This window comes from Carassius auratus, chromosome 43 (genome assembly GCF_003368295.1).
Source record: "Carassius auratus strain Wakin chromosome 43, ASM336829v1, whole genome shotgun sequence".
In the NCBI taxonomy this organism is placed as follows: Eukaryota; Metazoa; Chordata; class Actinopteri; order Cypriniformes; family Cyprinidae; genus Carassius; species Carassius auratus.
The window spans coordinates 1012764-1031701 of NC_039285.1; the positions used below are offsets into that span (position 1 = coordinate 1012764).

At 35.0% G+C, this 18938-nt stretch overlaps 2 protein-coding genes across 2 annotated transcripts in view; both read right to left on the reverse strand.

The window, feature by feature from the left end:
* LOC113061386 (AT-rich interactive domain-containing protein 3B-like) overlaps positions 1-9318 on the reverse strand; it is a 43670-nt gene extending 34352 nt beyond the window's left edge. Inside the window, exons 1-2 of the mRNA XM_026230440.1 lie at positions 9059-9318; positions 796-1401 (exon numbers count right to left, since the gene is read on the reverse strand). Of these exons, the coding sequence (XP_026086225.1) occupies positions 796-1401; positions 9059-9094 (642 nt within the window). The 5' untranslated portion in view covers positions 9095-9318. The remainder of the gene's footprint in view (positions 1-795; positions 1402-9058) is intronic.
* A 3190-nt stretch (positions 9319-12508) lies between these two features.
* Positions 12509-16442, reverse strand: fam219b (family with sequence similarity 219 member B). The gene is made up of 6 exons (XM_026230254.1): positions 16231-16442; positions 15410-15497; positions 15166-15325; positions 14268-14342; positions 14108-14150; positions 12509-12899 (listed from the first exon to the last, which is right to left on the reverse strand). Exons 1-6 carry the CDS (start codon positions 16288-16290, stop codon positions 12750-12752), a joined length of 576 nt encoding a protein of 191 aa, XP_026086039.1. The 5' UTR covers positions 16291-16442; the 3' UTR covers positions 12509-12749.
* Between the last annotated feature and the right edge of the window lie 2496 nt (positions 16443-18938).

The following is an 18938-nucleotide window of genomic DNA, read 5'->3' on the forward strand; positions in this document are numbered from 1 at the left end:
GTGTTTGATTTACTACTAATAACAGATGTATTTAACGAATATGCAAACGCTTCACAATCTCTTTAATTCACTGTAATTCTGACGCATTGTAAAAAGATGTTGATGTTCTTAGGTATTTATATCCTTCGTCAATACAGATCCCTTTACATATTCTTCAATTAAGATACTTTTACTTTCAAATGAAGTGAGTTTAGATATTTTTTCTTGTTTTAAGGTTAAACTCAACTTCATTTCGGTAGTTTTTAAGAAACCAGGTTTGAGAAGCAAAATGACTTAAAATATGAAGTCTGGTTTTCTGAAACAAAGAAGCAAACAAAAAGTCGAGATATGAAGTGAGTTAACATTTAAAACAAGGAAAATATCAGAAAAACACACTTTTTCTACTTCGAATTAAGTAGATTCGTTTTCTGACCCCGTTGACCGATATTTTCTCGTTTTAAACAAACTCACTTCAAATTCATAGGTTTCCTTTTTCTAGTTTTCTTCAAAAAACAAAGCTTGAGATGCAAAACGACTATAGATATTAAGTTAATTTATTACATTTTTCTTAAAATGATCTGCTAATGAGTTCAAAAAAATAATCTCCCCCTTATCAAGTTTATTTTTCTTTTAAGAATTCACATAAAAAAAGTATATGGAAATGAAGTGAGATCTGCTAACGAGTTAAGTCTATTTCTCTATTTATATATATTTATCAGTAATACTTCTTCTCAAGTTAATGTGTCTTGATGTAAGATGTTTTATTTCTAAAGGAAACGCTGAAAACAGTAAGTGAAGTAGTGCATGAGCTCTTACTGCTTTAAAGGGATCCTCGTAGCTCCAGTCCGCTTGAGCGTTAGGAGAAGACGCCGAGGGTCGCCCGATGGGTGACAGATCGTCCTCAGGCTCCAGTTTGACCCTGACGGCGGGTGACGGAGCTCTCTGTGCGTCTGCGGTGGCCCCGGGGCCCGAGAAGCTCCCGAAGGGCCGACGAACGGCTGCCTGCTGCAGCGCCAGCGTCTGCTTCCTGAGGAACTCCAAGCCGCTGGCTTCATCCTCGCTGCCTTCATCACCTTCCATCATCCCATCATCATCATCCTCGTCGGAGTCCCGGCCGTGTTCCTCCTCGTCCTCGTGGTCTGAGTCCAAACTGCTTTGATTCGAGGCAAGGGATGGATGTGCGGCTCCGGACGTGCCGAGGCTCTTGCTCATGAAGCCGGCTCCTGAGGCCCGAGCGGCGGCTAGAACGGCCTGCTGAGCGGCGAGCTGCTGCGTGTACATGATGTGAGCTTCACGCAGCCGGCGCTCCTTGTGCTCCATCTCCAGACGCACTTGCTGCTGCCGCTGGAGCTGCTCCATCATCTGCTCCAGCTTCAGTCCTGCGGAGCCGCTGTGGGGGAACACACCTGACAAACCTGCCTCCTGAGACACAGAACAGACGTCAGGTTACAGCACGACCCTGCAGAGCTACAGACGTGCAAACATAGACATATGACCGCTGAGGTTAACATTAAAGAGGTTTGCTGAAATGTGTATTCGAGTTTTGAGTTTTGTAGCAGTGAATGGGTGCCGTCAGAATGAGAGCTGATAAAAACATCACAATAATCCACAGTCCATCAGTGAACATCTGGAGAAGACAAAACCTGAAACACATCCAGCATTAAGATGATTTTAACTCAAACACATAGAGTCTATAATCCAGAATAACACTTCCTCCAGTGAAAAAGTGCATCTGCTGTTGTCTCTCACATCAGAATCCAGTTTAGATCTGTTTAAACGCTGCTTGATCTGTGCAGATTTCTCTCCTGATTCAGACCAGAACACTTGTTCACTGGAGGAAGTGTTATTATGGATTATAGACTCTATGTGTTTGAGTTAAAATCATCTTAATGCTGGATGTGTTTCATCTTTTGTCTTCTCCAGATGTTCACTGATGGACTGGAGTGCTGTGGATTATTGTGATGTTTTTATCAGACTCTCATTCTGACGGCACCCATTCACTGCAGAGCATCCATTGATGACACACTGATGCAGTGCTACATTTCTACAAACCTGATGAAGAAACAAACTCATTCTGATCTTGAGAATGAGGATATTTCCAGCTAATATTAATTTGTGGTAAACTATTCCTTTAATGCAGAAACAACTGATCGTTTTTGAAGAGCATCAAGTAGTTGATTGGTGTTTTAATGCATGGACCGCTTCCTTGGCTATTTTCATGTCAAGTGACAAGTTGAGGTATTATATATAAATAAAAATCAATATAAAATCCTGGGTAAGGTTTTAAAGTTCACTTTGGATAAAAACTGTAAAGTGCATTCAGGTTGTGCTCTGTTAAACATTTCTCTGAATGTGTTTGCTGAGAAATACAATTTCCTAAACCAGGGCAATTTGAAATGTTTTGGCAACATGATAAGGATGTGTGCAGAACCGTCACACAACCCTTCAGTCACTGCATCCAGCGTTCACTGATCATGCTCATGCATTTGTGTTTGGCAAACAGAAATATTTGACTGTTGTTGCAAATTCTGCTGATTTCACCGACTCAACATTAAGCATAAAATAAATGGACAATTTCAAAACATAAACCTGGCCAGTATCTGATTAAATACTTGAAATCATGTCAGAAACCATGCAATTAGCTTCGGAATTAACCCTTTCAGTTCTCTTTTCTTAAAAACATATCGGGATTGAACAGTGAAAGCAGATAAAAATCATTTGCAACATCCAGTAAACCTGAGTACAGTTTAATATCAAAGTTTGTTTTCTGCGGTACGTGACAATCTAACGCTGAACTCAGATCTGTTTTTAAATCCACAAGTTCAGCAGGACAGACGAGTTAAATAACTCTCCGTAGCTTATAACCACACAGATAGTGAGATTTGTGATTCGATGGCTCAGATGCAGTGTTACTAGAGTGGAACATGTCAGGGATGAGATATAATATAACATGAGTGAAAACAGCTGAACGATCAAAGCTGAGGACACTAATGAAAGCTGCATGTTTGTGCATTTAGATGCATCTGGCACTGTGTGTGTGTGTGTGCACTGTAAAAAGTTTAACTATTATTTACTCAATTTTTTTGGTGAAACATTTTTACACTCAAAAAAATTGAGTAAATTTTAAAGCTGTGAAATCAATGAAATATACTGTTTAAATTGAGTAATTGTCAGTAAAAAAATTAAGTAAATCTGAGTAACTGAATTACTTTATATGAGAAATAAAATTAATTGGATATAATCAAAATTATAAAACACCACAACTGTAATTCTATGTAAAATAAACAAAAAATATTGAGTAGATATAATTGAAATATTGGATGAAATTTTACCAAAAAAAATGTGCTACGTTTACTACATGTAAAAGTGAATTTAACTTAATATTGGACTATAAATTATCAAAATGCTGCATTCACTTTTTTTTTTTTTTTTTTTACACCATTTACCCTTTATAATTATTATAATAAAACCAAATAAAGAAAGAAACACATTTTTTATTGAAAATTTATTTGTCAATTAAACATAAGACAAAGTCTAAAATCAACCTTTGAAACATTGTATCCATTTTAATATTCCAGTAGATTGCAAAAATTAAAAACTGTAAAGTAGCCATAAGGGAAATGATTAAACCTTATGAAACATTTCATCCATCTTAGTATTCAAGTAGATTACATGTAAAATACAATAGCCGTAAGAGAAATGACATCTTTGTTCCTGGTGAATACCAGCCATTTGCAGTCACACTCAACATTAAACCATAAAAAAATATAAAAGCAACACTTACATCAATATTAAAGGGATAGTTCACCCAAAAAGATGATGTTGTCATAATGTACTCGCCCCCCCGGGTTGTCCCAAATCTGTACGAATTTCTTTCTTCTGTTGAACACAAAATATATTTTAATGAATGTTGGTTAACAGATAGTTGAAAGTTGCCATTGACTTCCATAATAGGAAAAAAAAAAAAAAAAAAAGTATACTATGCAAAGTCAATGGCAACCTTTAAATGCGTTAACCAACACTCTTTAATACTTGGCTGAATGTCACGTCACTTCACTTAAAATATCTTTTGTGTTCAACAGAAGAAAGAAACTCGTACAGGTTTGGGACAAATTGAGGGAGAGTAAATTATGACAACATCATCTTTTGGGGTGAACTATGTCTTCAACAGAATTAATCCGATAACAAAAACACTTCCATCAGGAATACCCATTCTGTGGGATGATCATGAACCACTACTGTGCAAGAAGATAATTTTTTAACCTCTGAACATTAACAGAGTTTTGGAGGATCCAGCTCAAGAAACAGTTTTTGGAACAACTCAAGTGAGTACAGGGTCCTTCTCAAAATATTAGCATATTGTGATGAAGTTCATTATTTTCTGTAATGTAATGATAAAAATTTAACTTTCATATATTCTATATTCATTGCACACCAACTGAAATATTTCAGGTTTTTATTGTTTTAATACTGATGATTTTGGCATACAGCTCATGAAAACCCAAAATTCCTATCTCAAAAAATTAGCATATCATGAAAAGGTTCTCTAAACAAGCTATTAACCTAATCATCTGAATCAACTAATTAACTCTAAACACCTGCAAAAGATTCCTGAGGCTTTTAAAAACTCCCAGCCTGGTTCATTACTCAAAATCGCAATCATGGGTAAGACTGCCAACCTGAGAAGGCCATCATTGACACCCTCAAGCGAGAGGGTAAGACACAGAAAGAAATTTCTGAACGAATAGGCTGTTCCCAGAGTGCTGTATCAAGGCACCTCAGTGGGAAGTCTGTGGGAAGGAAAAAGTGTGGCAAAAAACGCTTCACAACGAGAAGAGGTGACCGGACCCTGAGGAAGATTGTGGACTGAGTCTGGAGTAGAAACATCCAGAGCCACCGTGCACAGGCGTGTGCAGGAAATGGGCTACAGAGAAGCAGCACTGGACTGTTGCTCAGTGGTCCAAAGTACTTTTTTCGGATGAAAACAAATTTTGCATGTCATTCGGAAATCAACGTGCCAGTGTCTGGAGGAAGACTGGGGAGAAGGAAATGCCAAAATGCCTGAAGTCCAGTATCAAGTACCCACAGTCAGTGATGCTGGTGTTGGTCCACTGTGTTTTATCAAGGGCAGGGGTCAATGCAGCTAGTTATCAGGAGATTTGGGAGCACTTCATGTTTCCATCTGTTGAAAAGCTTTATGGAGATGAAGATTTCACTTTTCAGCACGACCTGGCACCTGCTCACACTGGTAAATGGTTTACTGACCATGGTATTACTGTGCTCAATTGGCCTACCAACTCTCCTGACCTGAACCCCATAGAGAATCTGTGGGATATTGTGAAGAGAAAGTTAAGAGACGCAAGACAAAACACTCTGGATGAGCTTAAGTCCGCTATCGAAGCATCCTCCATAACACCTCAGCAGTGCCACAGGCTGATTGCCTCCATGCCACGCCGCATTGAAGCAGTCATTTCTGCAAAAGGATTCCCCACCAAGTATTGAGTGCATAACTGAACAATTATTTGAAGGTTGACTTTTTTGTATTAAAAACACTTTTATTGGTCAGATGAAATAAGCTATTTTTTTGAGATAGGAATTTATGGTTTTCATGAGCTGTATGCCAAAAGCATCAGTATTTAAACAATAAAAGACCTGAAATATTTCAGTTGGTGTGCAATGAATCTAAAATATATGAAAGTTTAATTTTTATCATTACATTATGGAAAATAATGAACTTTATCACAATATGCTAATTTTTGGAGAAGGACCTGTATTTGTGGGTCTTTGGATATCTCAAATCCAATGTGACTCCTGAAAGATGGCAGCAGGCTCTGCTGAGATTCCCAAGATTACGTCGCTGACTGCCCCATTATTGTTCCGAAGGATGTAGATTTTTATGACCTCCTCTGCCAACTCTGCGTGTACGAAGACGGGTAGATCAGCTGAACCCTACAGGCAAATTTTAAAGATAACTGGTTAGAGCTAACATTCAAAACTGAATGTTACAAGAAAGTGACAAATACACAAAACAAATAGCACCTGAAGAAGCAAACATTCTGTTGGACCATATGATAGGTAAAATCTCAAACAAAGTTTACTAGGGGGAGGAGTTGCAAAAATTAACAGCATTCTTCTTAACAAGAGGACAGGTTAATTTTCTACATAGGGACATTTATTTTTAACAATAAACCTAAAAGAAAAACGAAAAGAGACCAACTGCGAGCTTCTATGCTGTAAATCAATGCTATAGGCTTTTATTGAGGTCTGCATTATTTCAACCAATTTCTTTATAAACATGTTTAATATTTAAGTAAAATGACTAATGGTTTTGAAACAAAAAAGCTTGTTTAATTGCACTACTTGAAAAAAATATGCATTGCATTAATCCTCACACTCAACCCTTAACCCTCTAAATAATTCTGTGGCTTAGTAAATATTACAGTAATATTTAACTTTATTAACTTAATAAAATCTCTGAATATAGTTCACTTGATTATACAAAAGATGGCTTTCCTGTAGCTCAAACAGTAGAGCGTCGGCGCTAGCAAAAATTTATTAAATTGTAAATGTGTACCTTGAAATGCAATGTAAGTTACTTTGGCTAAAAGTGTCTGCCAAATGCATAAATGTAAACATATTAACGGACTAATAATACAACAGTTTATTTTATCTAAAATGTACAGTTATATTTTATTTTTTCCACTAAAACAATTTAGTATTAGACTAACAAATTGTTTATTTATAATACACATAATATATTTGTGAAATTTCTATCAATTTATTTAAGGATGGAAAATTCAACTGATCTGTTTCAGGGAACAAAAATATTACAAATAATTTCAAATCAAAATGAATATATTTAAACACACTCTTAAGAAATTTAGTAAGTTTACTCAATTAAAACAATGTACCCCTCCCCCAGCCTCCGCTGTCCTTCAATACCCACCAGGTCTGGATTTGTTACATTAAAAAGCTTACGGTTTTCAAACTTTTGACCGATATTGTATGTGATCTAGGTTTCAGTGCACTAGAATGATTTTACAATGGAGCAGGTCTTAAACTGTCCGACTCCCTATAGTGGGAGCTGATTAAAACGCACCAGTCTATGTTATGTCCACGCCATTTTAAATACTTTTGCATGGCGTATTTGTAGTGGTGATTTAAGAGCTCATACTTGAGTTCGTGTAGTAATTATGATGTTTTACAACAACGTGACAGCTTTTGTCATTTGAAAGTTCATAAATGAAGTGTTCCCTTTTGACAAGCCACTGACCCCAAAGGGGAACCTGTACAAAATCGTTTTCCATTGGGCATGTATAGTTATAGTTGCTTGACCACAGTACACTTATCGTTATACTTTCAAATGGCGGTTGAAATAAACGGTGATCCAAATAGTACGAACGTTAACCCACTCCAAAAAAAAAAAAAAAAAACTAACATACATATGGCTGCCCCACTAACTAACTTCGAAAACTACACTGTTATGTACACGTACACACGGTCAATGTTTAATCAACTTTTGAAAACATTTTTGCAAATATACATCGTTATAAAATGACTACTTACAGGAAATTCGAGTAATGCTGTTCACGTCGTTGCTGAGAAAAGGAATCCTTCAGTGACAGGTGCCTCTTGCTTGAGCCGCGAAACTTGTTAAACTTCTTAAGATAACGCAAAATACAAACACAATTGTTAGGAAATCCTTAATAATTAACTTCTGAATTAAACATTACAAACATAATTAGTATTAGCTGGCTAAATTACATAACGTACCACGATTATGAGAGGAGTGCGGGTCTTGCCGTTGCTGAGGAAAGCCGTCCTTCAGGTGACTTCGATTAAGCTACGAAACTTGTTGAATATGATGTAAAATACAAAGACAATTGTTAGAAAATGCTTAATAATTATTAACTTTTTAATAAAGTGTTACAAACGTAAGTAGGATTAGCTGACTAACCTTACTTACCAGGAGCTGTGAGGTGTATGGCCAGTCGACGTCGCTGCTGAGGAAAGCAGATTTTTTTTTTTCCTGCGGAGCTGCACACGTGATCACTTTAGCCGCGAAATTTACTCAATTTATTTAAACTGTCATTTATTAAGCTGGAACTTTATTTAGGAAAATTGGTTGGAAATACTTAATAATTTTAGTTTCTAAAACAGATCAGTACAAGTAAATAATTATCAAATATTTCTATTAGAATTCACCAGAAATATTGACGGTATATTAAAAATATAATTAGTTAGTTAAATACTTATTTATTTTCATTACATAAACTTAAATAATATATGTAAATTTTATAGAAATTATTTGTTGGATTTTTAATTATTCTTTTTAATCTGACCCACTCAAAATATCACTTAAATGATTTCAAAAGATTTTATTAAGTTAATATAGCTCTTTATTTTTGTGAAATTTACTAAGCCACTGAATTATTTTTTACAGTGTGTGCGTGTGTGTGTGTGTGTGTGTGTGTGTCCAAATCACCAGCATTGTGGGTCGCCGAGATAAAAACAGCTTCATAAAAAGACTAAATAATGAACCTCTCAACATGACAGAAGGTTTAAAGGTTGGGAACACGGACTATAATGAACATATCTCTCTTTTCCCCCAAATCTAAATTATTTCAATATTATTATTATTATAACACCCGTCTCTTATATACACATAAGAAATGCATGTAAAACGATAAAGACACTTTAAACGAATTAACTCATACATTCTCTCAGTAAATGAACCTTAAAACCTGAAATTATGAATTATAAATTCACTGTAACAATGATTTATCGAAGGTGTACATTAATGGACTTTCAGTCTTTCGATTTAAAAATGTAACATTTAATCCAGTGTAACATCAGCGGTTTCTTTGTAACTATTTGTGGATTCTCCGACAGCATTCGTTGAGTGGAAACTGTTTCTGAAAGCTCCTAATGTATTTCTCGGAGCAGTTGAATGTAAAGCCACAGAAGCGATGTCTCTCGGTACCGACTGTCCGGTGTGTCGCGGTGTTTGATTGACAGCTCAACACTTCAGCGTTATTAATAACATTATGAACATTTAGACTAAGTTGCACCGACTCACCATCTGTGTTTTGCCGCTGCCGCTGTTATCCACCATCGCTCCGCTCCGCTCGTCTCTTTCTGCTCGGTAACTCTCGGTAAACTGTGCACGCGCAGCGGCGGCGCTTTCCGTTCCTCCGGCGAGCGCGTGGCGATCCGGTGCTCCGTTTCAGACGAGCAGAACCGCGATCACAGACCTCCGAGCAGCCCGGCGTTCAGCGCTCAACTCCCTGCAGCTCCCTTCCGCTCCGCTCGCGTCACTCTGGCGTGACCTCCCCTCGACGCGACGCGACGCGCACCCCCACCCCGCGAGCGCGACAGACCTGTCAATCACACGCACACTGACCGAACACTGCCTGTGCGTTTGAAACTCATTTCATTTAATAAAATACTACAATTTAATAAATAGTCTAAGGATGACAGCAATTTATACACATACATAGAAAATGACTAAAAATAAATAAATAAATACAATCGTAATGCCAGAAAATTAATTAGAAAATGACCAGATCTAATGTCCAAATAGTTCGGTCAGTGCGTTTGGTATTCAGAAAATAATATTAAGTTACTAAAAATAATAAAAAAAAAAAAAAAAAAAAAAAAAAAAATATATATATATATATATATATATATATATATATATATATATATATATATATATATATATATATATATATATATATTTTTTTTTTTAAGTATATATATATATATATATATATATATATTTTAAGTATATATATATATATATATATATATATATATATATATATATATATATATATATATATATATATTAGTATAGTATATATATATAGTATATATATATATATATGTATTAGTATAGTATATATATAGTATATATATATATATATATATATATATATATATATATATATATATATATATGTATTAGTATAGTATATATATAGTATATATATATATATATATATATATATATATATATATATATATATTATACTGAAAAAAAAAAAAAAATTATATATATATATATATATATTTTTTTAAGTATATATATATATATATATATATATATATATATATATATTAGTATAGTATATATATATATATGTATTAGTATAGTATATATATAGTATATATAGTATATATATATATATATATATATATATATATATATATATTATACTGATTTAAAGAAAAGTTTAGAAAATGACAATATCCAATGTCAATATAATTATGTCAGTGGGTTTAGTATTCAGAAAATTCTATTTTATTACTAAAATAACAGAAATATACTAATGAGGACAGAAATAACTCACAGATGAATTTATATAATTAATTAAAATAATTCTGTCATGAAGCGGTCTGCTGAAATGCCCCATACAGTGCGTTTGGTATTCAGAGAAATACATTAAATGAATCAAATAAATACATATATAAGTATTCTAATGATGATAAAGCAATGCACAAATATTTAGAAAATCAATAGATGAAATCTAATGGCATAAAGGAGTCTGCTTAAACGCTCTTATAATAAACAAACATAATTAAAACACCTCATTCTCAAATATTCATTGCTCAAAACTGAATCAACTGTCTATATACAGAACATTTCTCAAGTATTTTCTAACGAAGTTTCCAGATAAAAGAGACTTTAATGATGGATTTTACGGTTTGATTTAATGAAGAACATGTATGCCTTGGGTTTTAGCTCGTGAAGGCTTCATGATGCATGTTTATTAATGCTCAAAAGTCATGATTTCTAATGCATGAATCAAACTCAGGCTCATGGAGACAGCAGCGCCCTCTGGTGCTCGTGCACAGCTTCACATCTTATATTTACCATTCAATGATGTATTTGGTAAAGATTGGACACCTGACACACATCAACGAGAGAAAGTTTAACTGTTTCATTTAATGTCACAAAACATTGTTAAATACAAATAATATATTTCTTTGCAACAAAATAAGAGGCAATAACATTATCGCATTATAAAATCAGTAACTGATTTCTTGTGTCTACAAAGTGAAGAAATAAAGTGTTAAGTTGCATAGTGTTAAAGACACCTGATTAAATCTCACTCTCACACACACTTTAGTCACAAACACCAGCCACATATTTATAAGACTCGAGCAAATGCATATTTAAGGGGAGATAAAAATATTCTTGATTATGCAATTTTAAATACAGAATAACACGTCATATATTGACTAAAGTAACATCAACACTTCATCTCAGTAACAAAATGTGCTGCTGTTGGAGAGAAACAGAAGATCAGAGAGATCTCGTAAAGCTTTAGTGCATCCAAAAGCATACAGAGAAAATATGGTTAAAAAAAATTAATAAACACTTTTTGAAAGAGTCTTGAACATCCATAGTGGAGTAACACACACACACACACACACACACACACACACACACACACACACACACACACACACACACACACACACACGTATGTAAAGTAGTGTCAGGTTTCTCAATTTCAGTAATGCTTCACTTCCCCAAATGCTGAGAGCTGGAGCATTATGGGTATTCTGCGTGTTTCAGATCCCACTTTCACCTTCACTTCCTTTTCTGAGAGTTTTGAAATCATCAGCCGCTGTCTGGAGGGAAATGATGATTAGAAAACAAATACCTGCATGATGAGTAAATAACTGAGCATTTAAATGTGATTGTGTTCATCCATTACAGCGAAGAGAAGGAGATCTTTAAAAGAGACAGAGGCTATGGAAGCCTGTTCCAGCAAGGGAATAAAAAAAATTAAAATTAAAATGATAATGGAAACTATTTGTCTCGCAATTCATACTTCTTCCTCACGGTATAAAGAGATAAGATAGAAACATGTAATTCTGAGAAGAAAAAAAATCTAAATTGTGAGCTGGACAAAAAAAATGTGTTACCACATTTCTCATGTATATATTATATTTCTATTTTTTTTTAATAACTGATAAAGAATCATAAACTAAATCACCGTCAGAGCTCCTTCAACATGCAAAGAAAGTTACAGCAATAAAAATAATTAAAAAAAATAAATTATAATTTTTTTGTGTGTGTTTGTGGTGGAAACAAAAAACTGAATTGCAAGATATAAACAATTCCAAGTTTACATCTCGCAATTCTGTTTTTGTGAAACTTTTTTTTTTTATTGTGATGATTTAATCTTAAAAATATGATTTTTTTCTCAGAATTACAAGTTTAAATCTCATAATTCAAACCTATTTTTTTTTTTACTTTTTTTCTACGAATTATCACAATTCATTAAAAAAAGATTATATATATATACATACACACACACACACACTGTAATTGCACCTTTTTTCTAACAATCACATGTTAATATCTGACAATTATGACTTTAAAAAAAAAAATTAATTAAGGTTTATATCTTGCAAAAGTCCAAATTATGAGAAAAAAAGTTTCAATTATCTTTTTACTTTTCCATCGTGTGACAGAAACATACTTCCATAAGTTACAGCAATGAGACTTTGAGGCTAAACCAAGTTAAGAAAGATAATGTTACTACAGGTGTTGTAATGGTACTTAGATCGGTCTAATTTTGAAATCTAGCTCCTAATATATTTATTCTGACTTTGGGCTGATTTGTGAGCGCAGGGAGGATGCAGTGAATCCCAGACTGATCTCTGGAGCACACGCAGCTCACAGCTGCAAGCGTTTGGGGGTTCGGCTGAGACGTGTGATGGGAGTAAAAACCCAGTCTGTGGTCCAGTCCTCACTGCAGACAGCAGGACACAGCATCAGAGCAGCAGCAGACGGACGAGCTCAGGGCTTTCGGGGGAATCAGGTCCAGATCCTCATCATCAGGGATCTCATCCAGGTGATATCCGTCCTTCAGCAGCTGCCTGCTCAGCTCTGGATGCACCTGCGGATCCAATTCATGATTTGATTTCATTGTTTAAACAAAATCAGATTTCAGATCAATTATAAATTAAATGGGTCCTTTTTATTATTGCTCTGACAAAATGCTACAAAATATAACTGTGCTAATATACTAATATAGCACTTCAAATAAACAAATAAGGCTTTGTGTGTGTTCTTTCTATCTAGAATTAGAGGCAACCACTGCATTTTGATCATGTTTCAAACTAAAATTCTGCATAGATGCGACATGAGCATCTTTGAATCTAAATTAGATTGTATAATTTCAAGATCTTGGAGCAAAAACAGAATGGTTTGAATTCAGTTTTGTGAAACTATACATCCAAAATATCTTTATGAGATGCAGATTCACTCTCTGCCAGCAGGTGGAGCTTAAAGCGTTTCCTTGGTTACCGCTGTAAACAAAGCACTTGTGAACACTGCAGCAGGTGGAGCTTAGAGCGTTTCCTTGGTTACCGCTGTAAACAAAGCACTTGTGAACACTGCAGCAGGTGGAGCTTAGAGCGTTTCCTTGGTTACCGCTGTAAACAAAGCACTTGTGAACACTGCAGCAGGTGGAGCTTAAAGCGTTTCCTTGGTTACCGCTGTAAACAAAGCACTTGTGAACACTGCAGCAGGTGGAGCTTAGAGCGTTTCCTTGGTTACCGCTGTAAACAAAGCACTTGTGAACACTGCAGCAGGTGGAGCTTAGAGCGTTTCCTTGGTTACCGCTGTAAACAAAGCACTTGTGAACACTGCAGCAGGTGGAGCTTAGAGCGTTTCCTTGGTTACCGCTGTAAACAAAACACTTGTGAACACTGCAGCAGGTGGAGCTTAAAGCGTTTCCTTGGTTACCGCTGTAAACAAAGCTCTTGTGAACACTGCAGCAGGTGGAGCTTAGAGCGTTTCCCTGGTTACCGCTGTAAACAAAGCACTTGTGAACACTGCAGCAGGTGGAGCTTAAAGCGTTTCCCTGGTTACCGCTGTAAACAAAGCAGCGCTGCACTTATGAACTTTAATATGCTTCATACAGAGAAAAAAATACCATCTAAACTTCACTAAAGATAGTAAGTTCCCTCAGACACACATTCATATAAACTCCTCCCACTGACTGAATCGTGATCTGTTTAGCATCTCAACCGATTTGATTCGTCACATATTTGAATCGACTGTGGTTAATCGTTCCCTTTCTAATATAAAGTATAAACTCACCTCAGCTGAGGAATATCCAGACGAACAGTCCAGCTCCGCATCACTGATGAAAGCAAACACAATCAATCAGCACACACTCCCTCTAATCAATCAGAACATGCTTCTGGTCAATATCAGGAGTTTCAGGCTTGTGTGGAGCTGCTTCTGATGTGTGACGCACCTGTCAGAGTCCAGCGAGACGAGCGAATCCTCTCCCGTCTGACTCAGAGCAGCGTAGCCCTTACTGAAGCTCACACTGCAGAGAGAAACACACTGAACAACAGCACGCCTGTGTGTGTGTGTGTGTGTGTGTGAGTGTGTGTGGCTGAAGGGGAATGAAGGAAGGCTTGATGAGTGTGAGCTGTGAAACACACTCGCTTTAATCAAACCAACTCAAGACTCGAGCTGTATCTGTTATAGTTTGTGTTAATATTTAGATTTCCTGTTTTCATCTGTTTTTAGTTGAAGTTTTAGTTATTTTGTTGCAGGGTCATTATAGTAAACATACTACAAACTATTTAAAAAGCACTTTCAGTACAGAAAAAAAAACTAAGTTAACTGAAATCAAATATTTAAGAATGTGAAGTTATTAAGCGAAACATTTCTAATTTCTATTTAGTTTTAACTTCAGTAAAAATAACCAAAAACTTAATAAACTAAATAAAATAATAATAATTATTAAATTATAGACATAAAAAAAAGAAAGGAAACACACAACAAAATCTCTTTAACTATAATGAAAATGAAACATAAAAATTAAAACAAATTAAAAATAACAATTAAAACGTTATATTATCAATGAAACTAATATATAATATATATATATATATATATATATATATATTATATATATATATATTATATATATATAATATATATATACACATATATCATATATAATATATATATATATTAAATCAGTGATACTAAAATAACACTTTTGTAATTTTTTAAATAATTTTTTTTCACATATTTTTTTGTACATCTATACACTTTAATTTTAACTAAACCAAAATGAGAAATGCACACTAAAAAATCCACTAAAAAAAAATGCATCCCTTAAATGCAATGCAAGTCACTTTGCATGGAAGCATCTGCCCAAATGCATGAATGTGAATATCTGTGTTTGCATGTAGTTAAGACTCATCCTCATCCTCACGTCTGTGCGTTTGTGTCGTGTCCTCCCTGAGCCCAATCCTCTCTTCTGCAGAGCTCGTCTGGCCGTGTCTCTGTGCTTCTCTGCAAACACAGTTTCTGTGTCAGTGCATGCAGCTTACGACGTGAGTTTAAAGCAGACGACTGATCCGAGCTCTCAGGACTTACGGAGCGTGGTGTGGAAACCAGGAGCCTTGAACATGAGATACGGTCCTCTCTTCTCCACCGCTGGCGGCTGGTCACTGATTTCAGCTCTCTGATGATTACACATTGGATTCACAGTGACAAATAAACACTAGATTTGAAATCATACGTTATTGCGGCAATGTAACAACTGCATCCTAACCTGCTTATACTGGCACACACACACACACAACATCTACAAGATGTTTTTTAAGTCACCAAGGCTGCATTTATTTGATCGAAAATACTGTAAACTTCTGAAATATTATTACAATGTAAAATATCTGTTTCATGTGACACTGAAAACTGGAGGAATGATGCTGAAATACAGCTGAGCATCACAGAAATAAATTAAATTTAACACAGATTCATACAGAAAACAGATATTTTACATCATAATAATATTTCCGAATTTTACAGTATTTTCGGATCAAATAAATGCAGCCTTGATGAGCAGAAGATTCTTTTTATTTTATTTTACTGTTCAAAAACTTTTTACTGGTAGTGTATTTGTAATGCATTTTATATTCTGTGCATAAACTATAAAAATTACATTATAATTAGAAATAACATGCATACTTTTGGTGCAAATTAGAAACTTATTTAGCTAATAAACTTCTGATTCTAAATTCATACCATATATCGTACTCGTGATCAGCATGAAGTCATTGCACATAAATGACATCAACTCACTGTTCAAACATAAGATTAGACTCAAAGACAGAAGGCAGCAGCTAATAAGAGTTCTCCTAGCTTTAGCGTTAGCCGTTTAATAACAGAATGAGCTAAACATGTCCGAAAATCACCTTCATCGCGGCTGAAGACAGAGGAGCTCGCTGCTCTCGACTCTCCGTCGCGTCGCTCATGTCAGGGTTTCAGAAAAGGGGTTTAAACGCCAAATCATTTCTTAAATCACACTCTGAGAGCTCATGCGAACAGAGTTTAAAAACACTGCTGTAAACAGAGATTCTTCTTCGCCTGACGTCACTTCCGCGGAGTCTGCGCGCTGCTGCCGCCCACAGGCGCTCCGGCGCCACTGCAGGCTTTATCACCAGTGACAGTCAGCGACCCAATGATTTGGGATCAGTAAGATTTTTTGTATGTTTTAAAGAAGTCGGTAATATTGTAAAATATTATTACCATTTAAAATATGGTTTTCTATTTTAATATAATTTAAACTGTAATTTATTTCTGTGACGTGGAGCTGTATTTTAGGCATCATTGCTCCAGTCTTCGGTTTCACATGATCTTCAGAAATCAGAATAATATGATGATTTACTGCTCAAGAAACATTTCTGATTATTATGAATGTTGAACACAGTTGCTGCGCGTGATACTTTTTTTCCCCAGGATTTTTTATTATTATTTATTATTTGTTTATTTATTTATTTATTATTATTAATTATCATTATTTTATGTTAGGTATTTTATGTAAATGCCTTGGAAAAAAGTATCTTCTAAATGAGTAAATATAAATATAATATAAAATATAATAAATATAAATATATATAATATATTTAATGAATAAAGTTAAAAAGAACAGCATTTATATAAAATATAAATCTTTTCTAATAATATACGTTTTTATTATCTATTTTTATTAATTTTAAACATCCTTGCTAAATAAAAGCATTCCTTATTTTAAATAAATGAATAAATAAATAAATAAATGCTGACCCCAAATTTTTTAACGGTAGTGTATATTTTAAAAATATTTTAATTCGTTTTCTATTAGTTTAACTCAGTGTACTTAAATACCTAGAACTAAAGCTGAAATAAAAATGTATAAAAACTATAGAAAAAAAAGTTTTTCATTTGAAATATATTTAAATGTAAGGTTTAGTTTTAGTTATCAGGTTTATTATATTTGTGTTTTGGCAAATGAATCAAGACTAAGGAAGTCTATGAAAAAAACGAACAAATACGTATCTGCAAATCGACTTATTCAAAGAAAGGGAAAAAAAGCTTGATTTAAGAATGTTTTTATATTTGTATTTGAAAAAAAATAGAGATGAAGATATTCCTTTTTATATTTTTTTATTGTCTTTTTATATATTTATTCATTTTTGCAATGCATGCAACATTTAATGCCATGCCTTTATGATTTTAAAACTTTCTGCTCTGATTTATTACATTTTTATTCCTTTATTTGTGTTAGGGCAAATAATGTCCCACAGAAACCCTGCACAATGAACATTTCTTGATGGTAATTTGATTCTGCTTAGACGTTTTTACCATTTAAAAGTTTGTTGATGAGTTTTGGGTGCAGCTATAAACCTCAGGTCTTTCAATAATTTTCACTTTTCAACATCACTTTCAATAAAACCACGTCCAACTCACAAAAACCCTGAAACACAAACAGACGAAGATCATTATATGGGCAAAAACAGATGCATCAAAAATATGCATCAAAAACGAGTGATGCATTTGTGCATTTAAGATTTAAAATGATGAGGAACCTGCTTTGAGGAGTAGCCTACTTATTTTTATATTATTTTATTTTTAATTTAAAAAACTAAAATAAACAAATTCATTCATTTATTCGAGAAAATCTCTTAATGTTATTTTCTTATTATGGTTTATGAAATTAACATAAGAAAGATGTGAATAATCTCTTAAATAAATAAATATAAATAATATATTACTGTAGTTTTAGAAGTATAAGAAGCGTGTTTTGCCTCCCTTTGTGTTTTCCTATTTAATTTTAGACTTGTGTGTTGTGTGCAGTTCTTCCAGCACTGGATGGCAGCAGGAACACGGGCACGCGCGGGAGCCTCGCGCAGTGATGTCATCAGCAGCAGGAACGAGCAGGACTGGAGTCAGAGCCAGTGCTTCAAGTGGGCCGGTGCGCACCGGTACTCAGTACCGCCACTTCCAAATATAGCAAATATACCGCCCCCCAGCTGTTTGCGCCCTAGGCAACCGCCTAGTTTGCCTATGCCTAAACGGCCCTGAGCGTACCACCACCTCTCCATGCGCCCAGAACCTGCTTCTAGCATACTGGTAGTTGATTTGGACATCTGTTTTAATAGAGGTTTTCATCCTTTGCCTGCGCTGCCGCTTTTCAGAGCGCCCTTCACAATACACGCTTCCTAATTCTTCCTAGTTAGGAGTATGGGTCGCGAATCATTTGAGTCAGTTCGGGAGTTCGTAGCGGGTTTGCGAATCATTTGAGTCATTTCGGGAGTTCAAAGCGGGTTCGCGAATCATTTGAGTCAGTTTGTGGATCGCGAATCATTTGAATCAGTTCGGGAGTTTGGAGTGGGATCGCGAATCATTTGAGTCAGTTCGGGAGTTCAAAGCGGTTTCGCGAATCATTTGAATCAGTTCGGGAGTTCAAAGCGGGTTCGCGAATCATTTGAGTCAGTTCGGGAGTTTAAAGCGGGTTCGCGAATCATTTGAGTCATTTCGGGAGTTCAAAGCGGGTTCGCGAATCATTTGAGTCAGTTTGTGGATCGCGAATCATCTGAATCAGTTCGGGAGTTTGGAGTGGGATCGCGAATCATTTGAGTCA

Coding starts and splice junctions, on each gene's coding strand:
- fam219b (XM_026230254.1), bottom strand. CDS start 16,290: ATGAGCGACGCGACGGAGAGTCGAGAGCAGCGAGCTCCTCTGTCTTCA. Junction 15,498..16,230: donor TGTCTTCAGCCGCGATGAAG/GTGATTTTCGGA, acceptor TGTAATCATCAG/AGAGCTGAAATCAGTGACCA. Junction 14,343..15,165: donor GGCAGATGCTTCCATGCAAA/GTGACTTGCATT, acceptor TTCTCTCTGCAG/TGTGAGCTTCAGTAAGGGCT.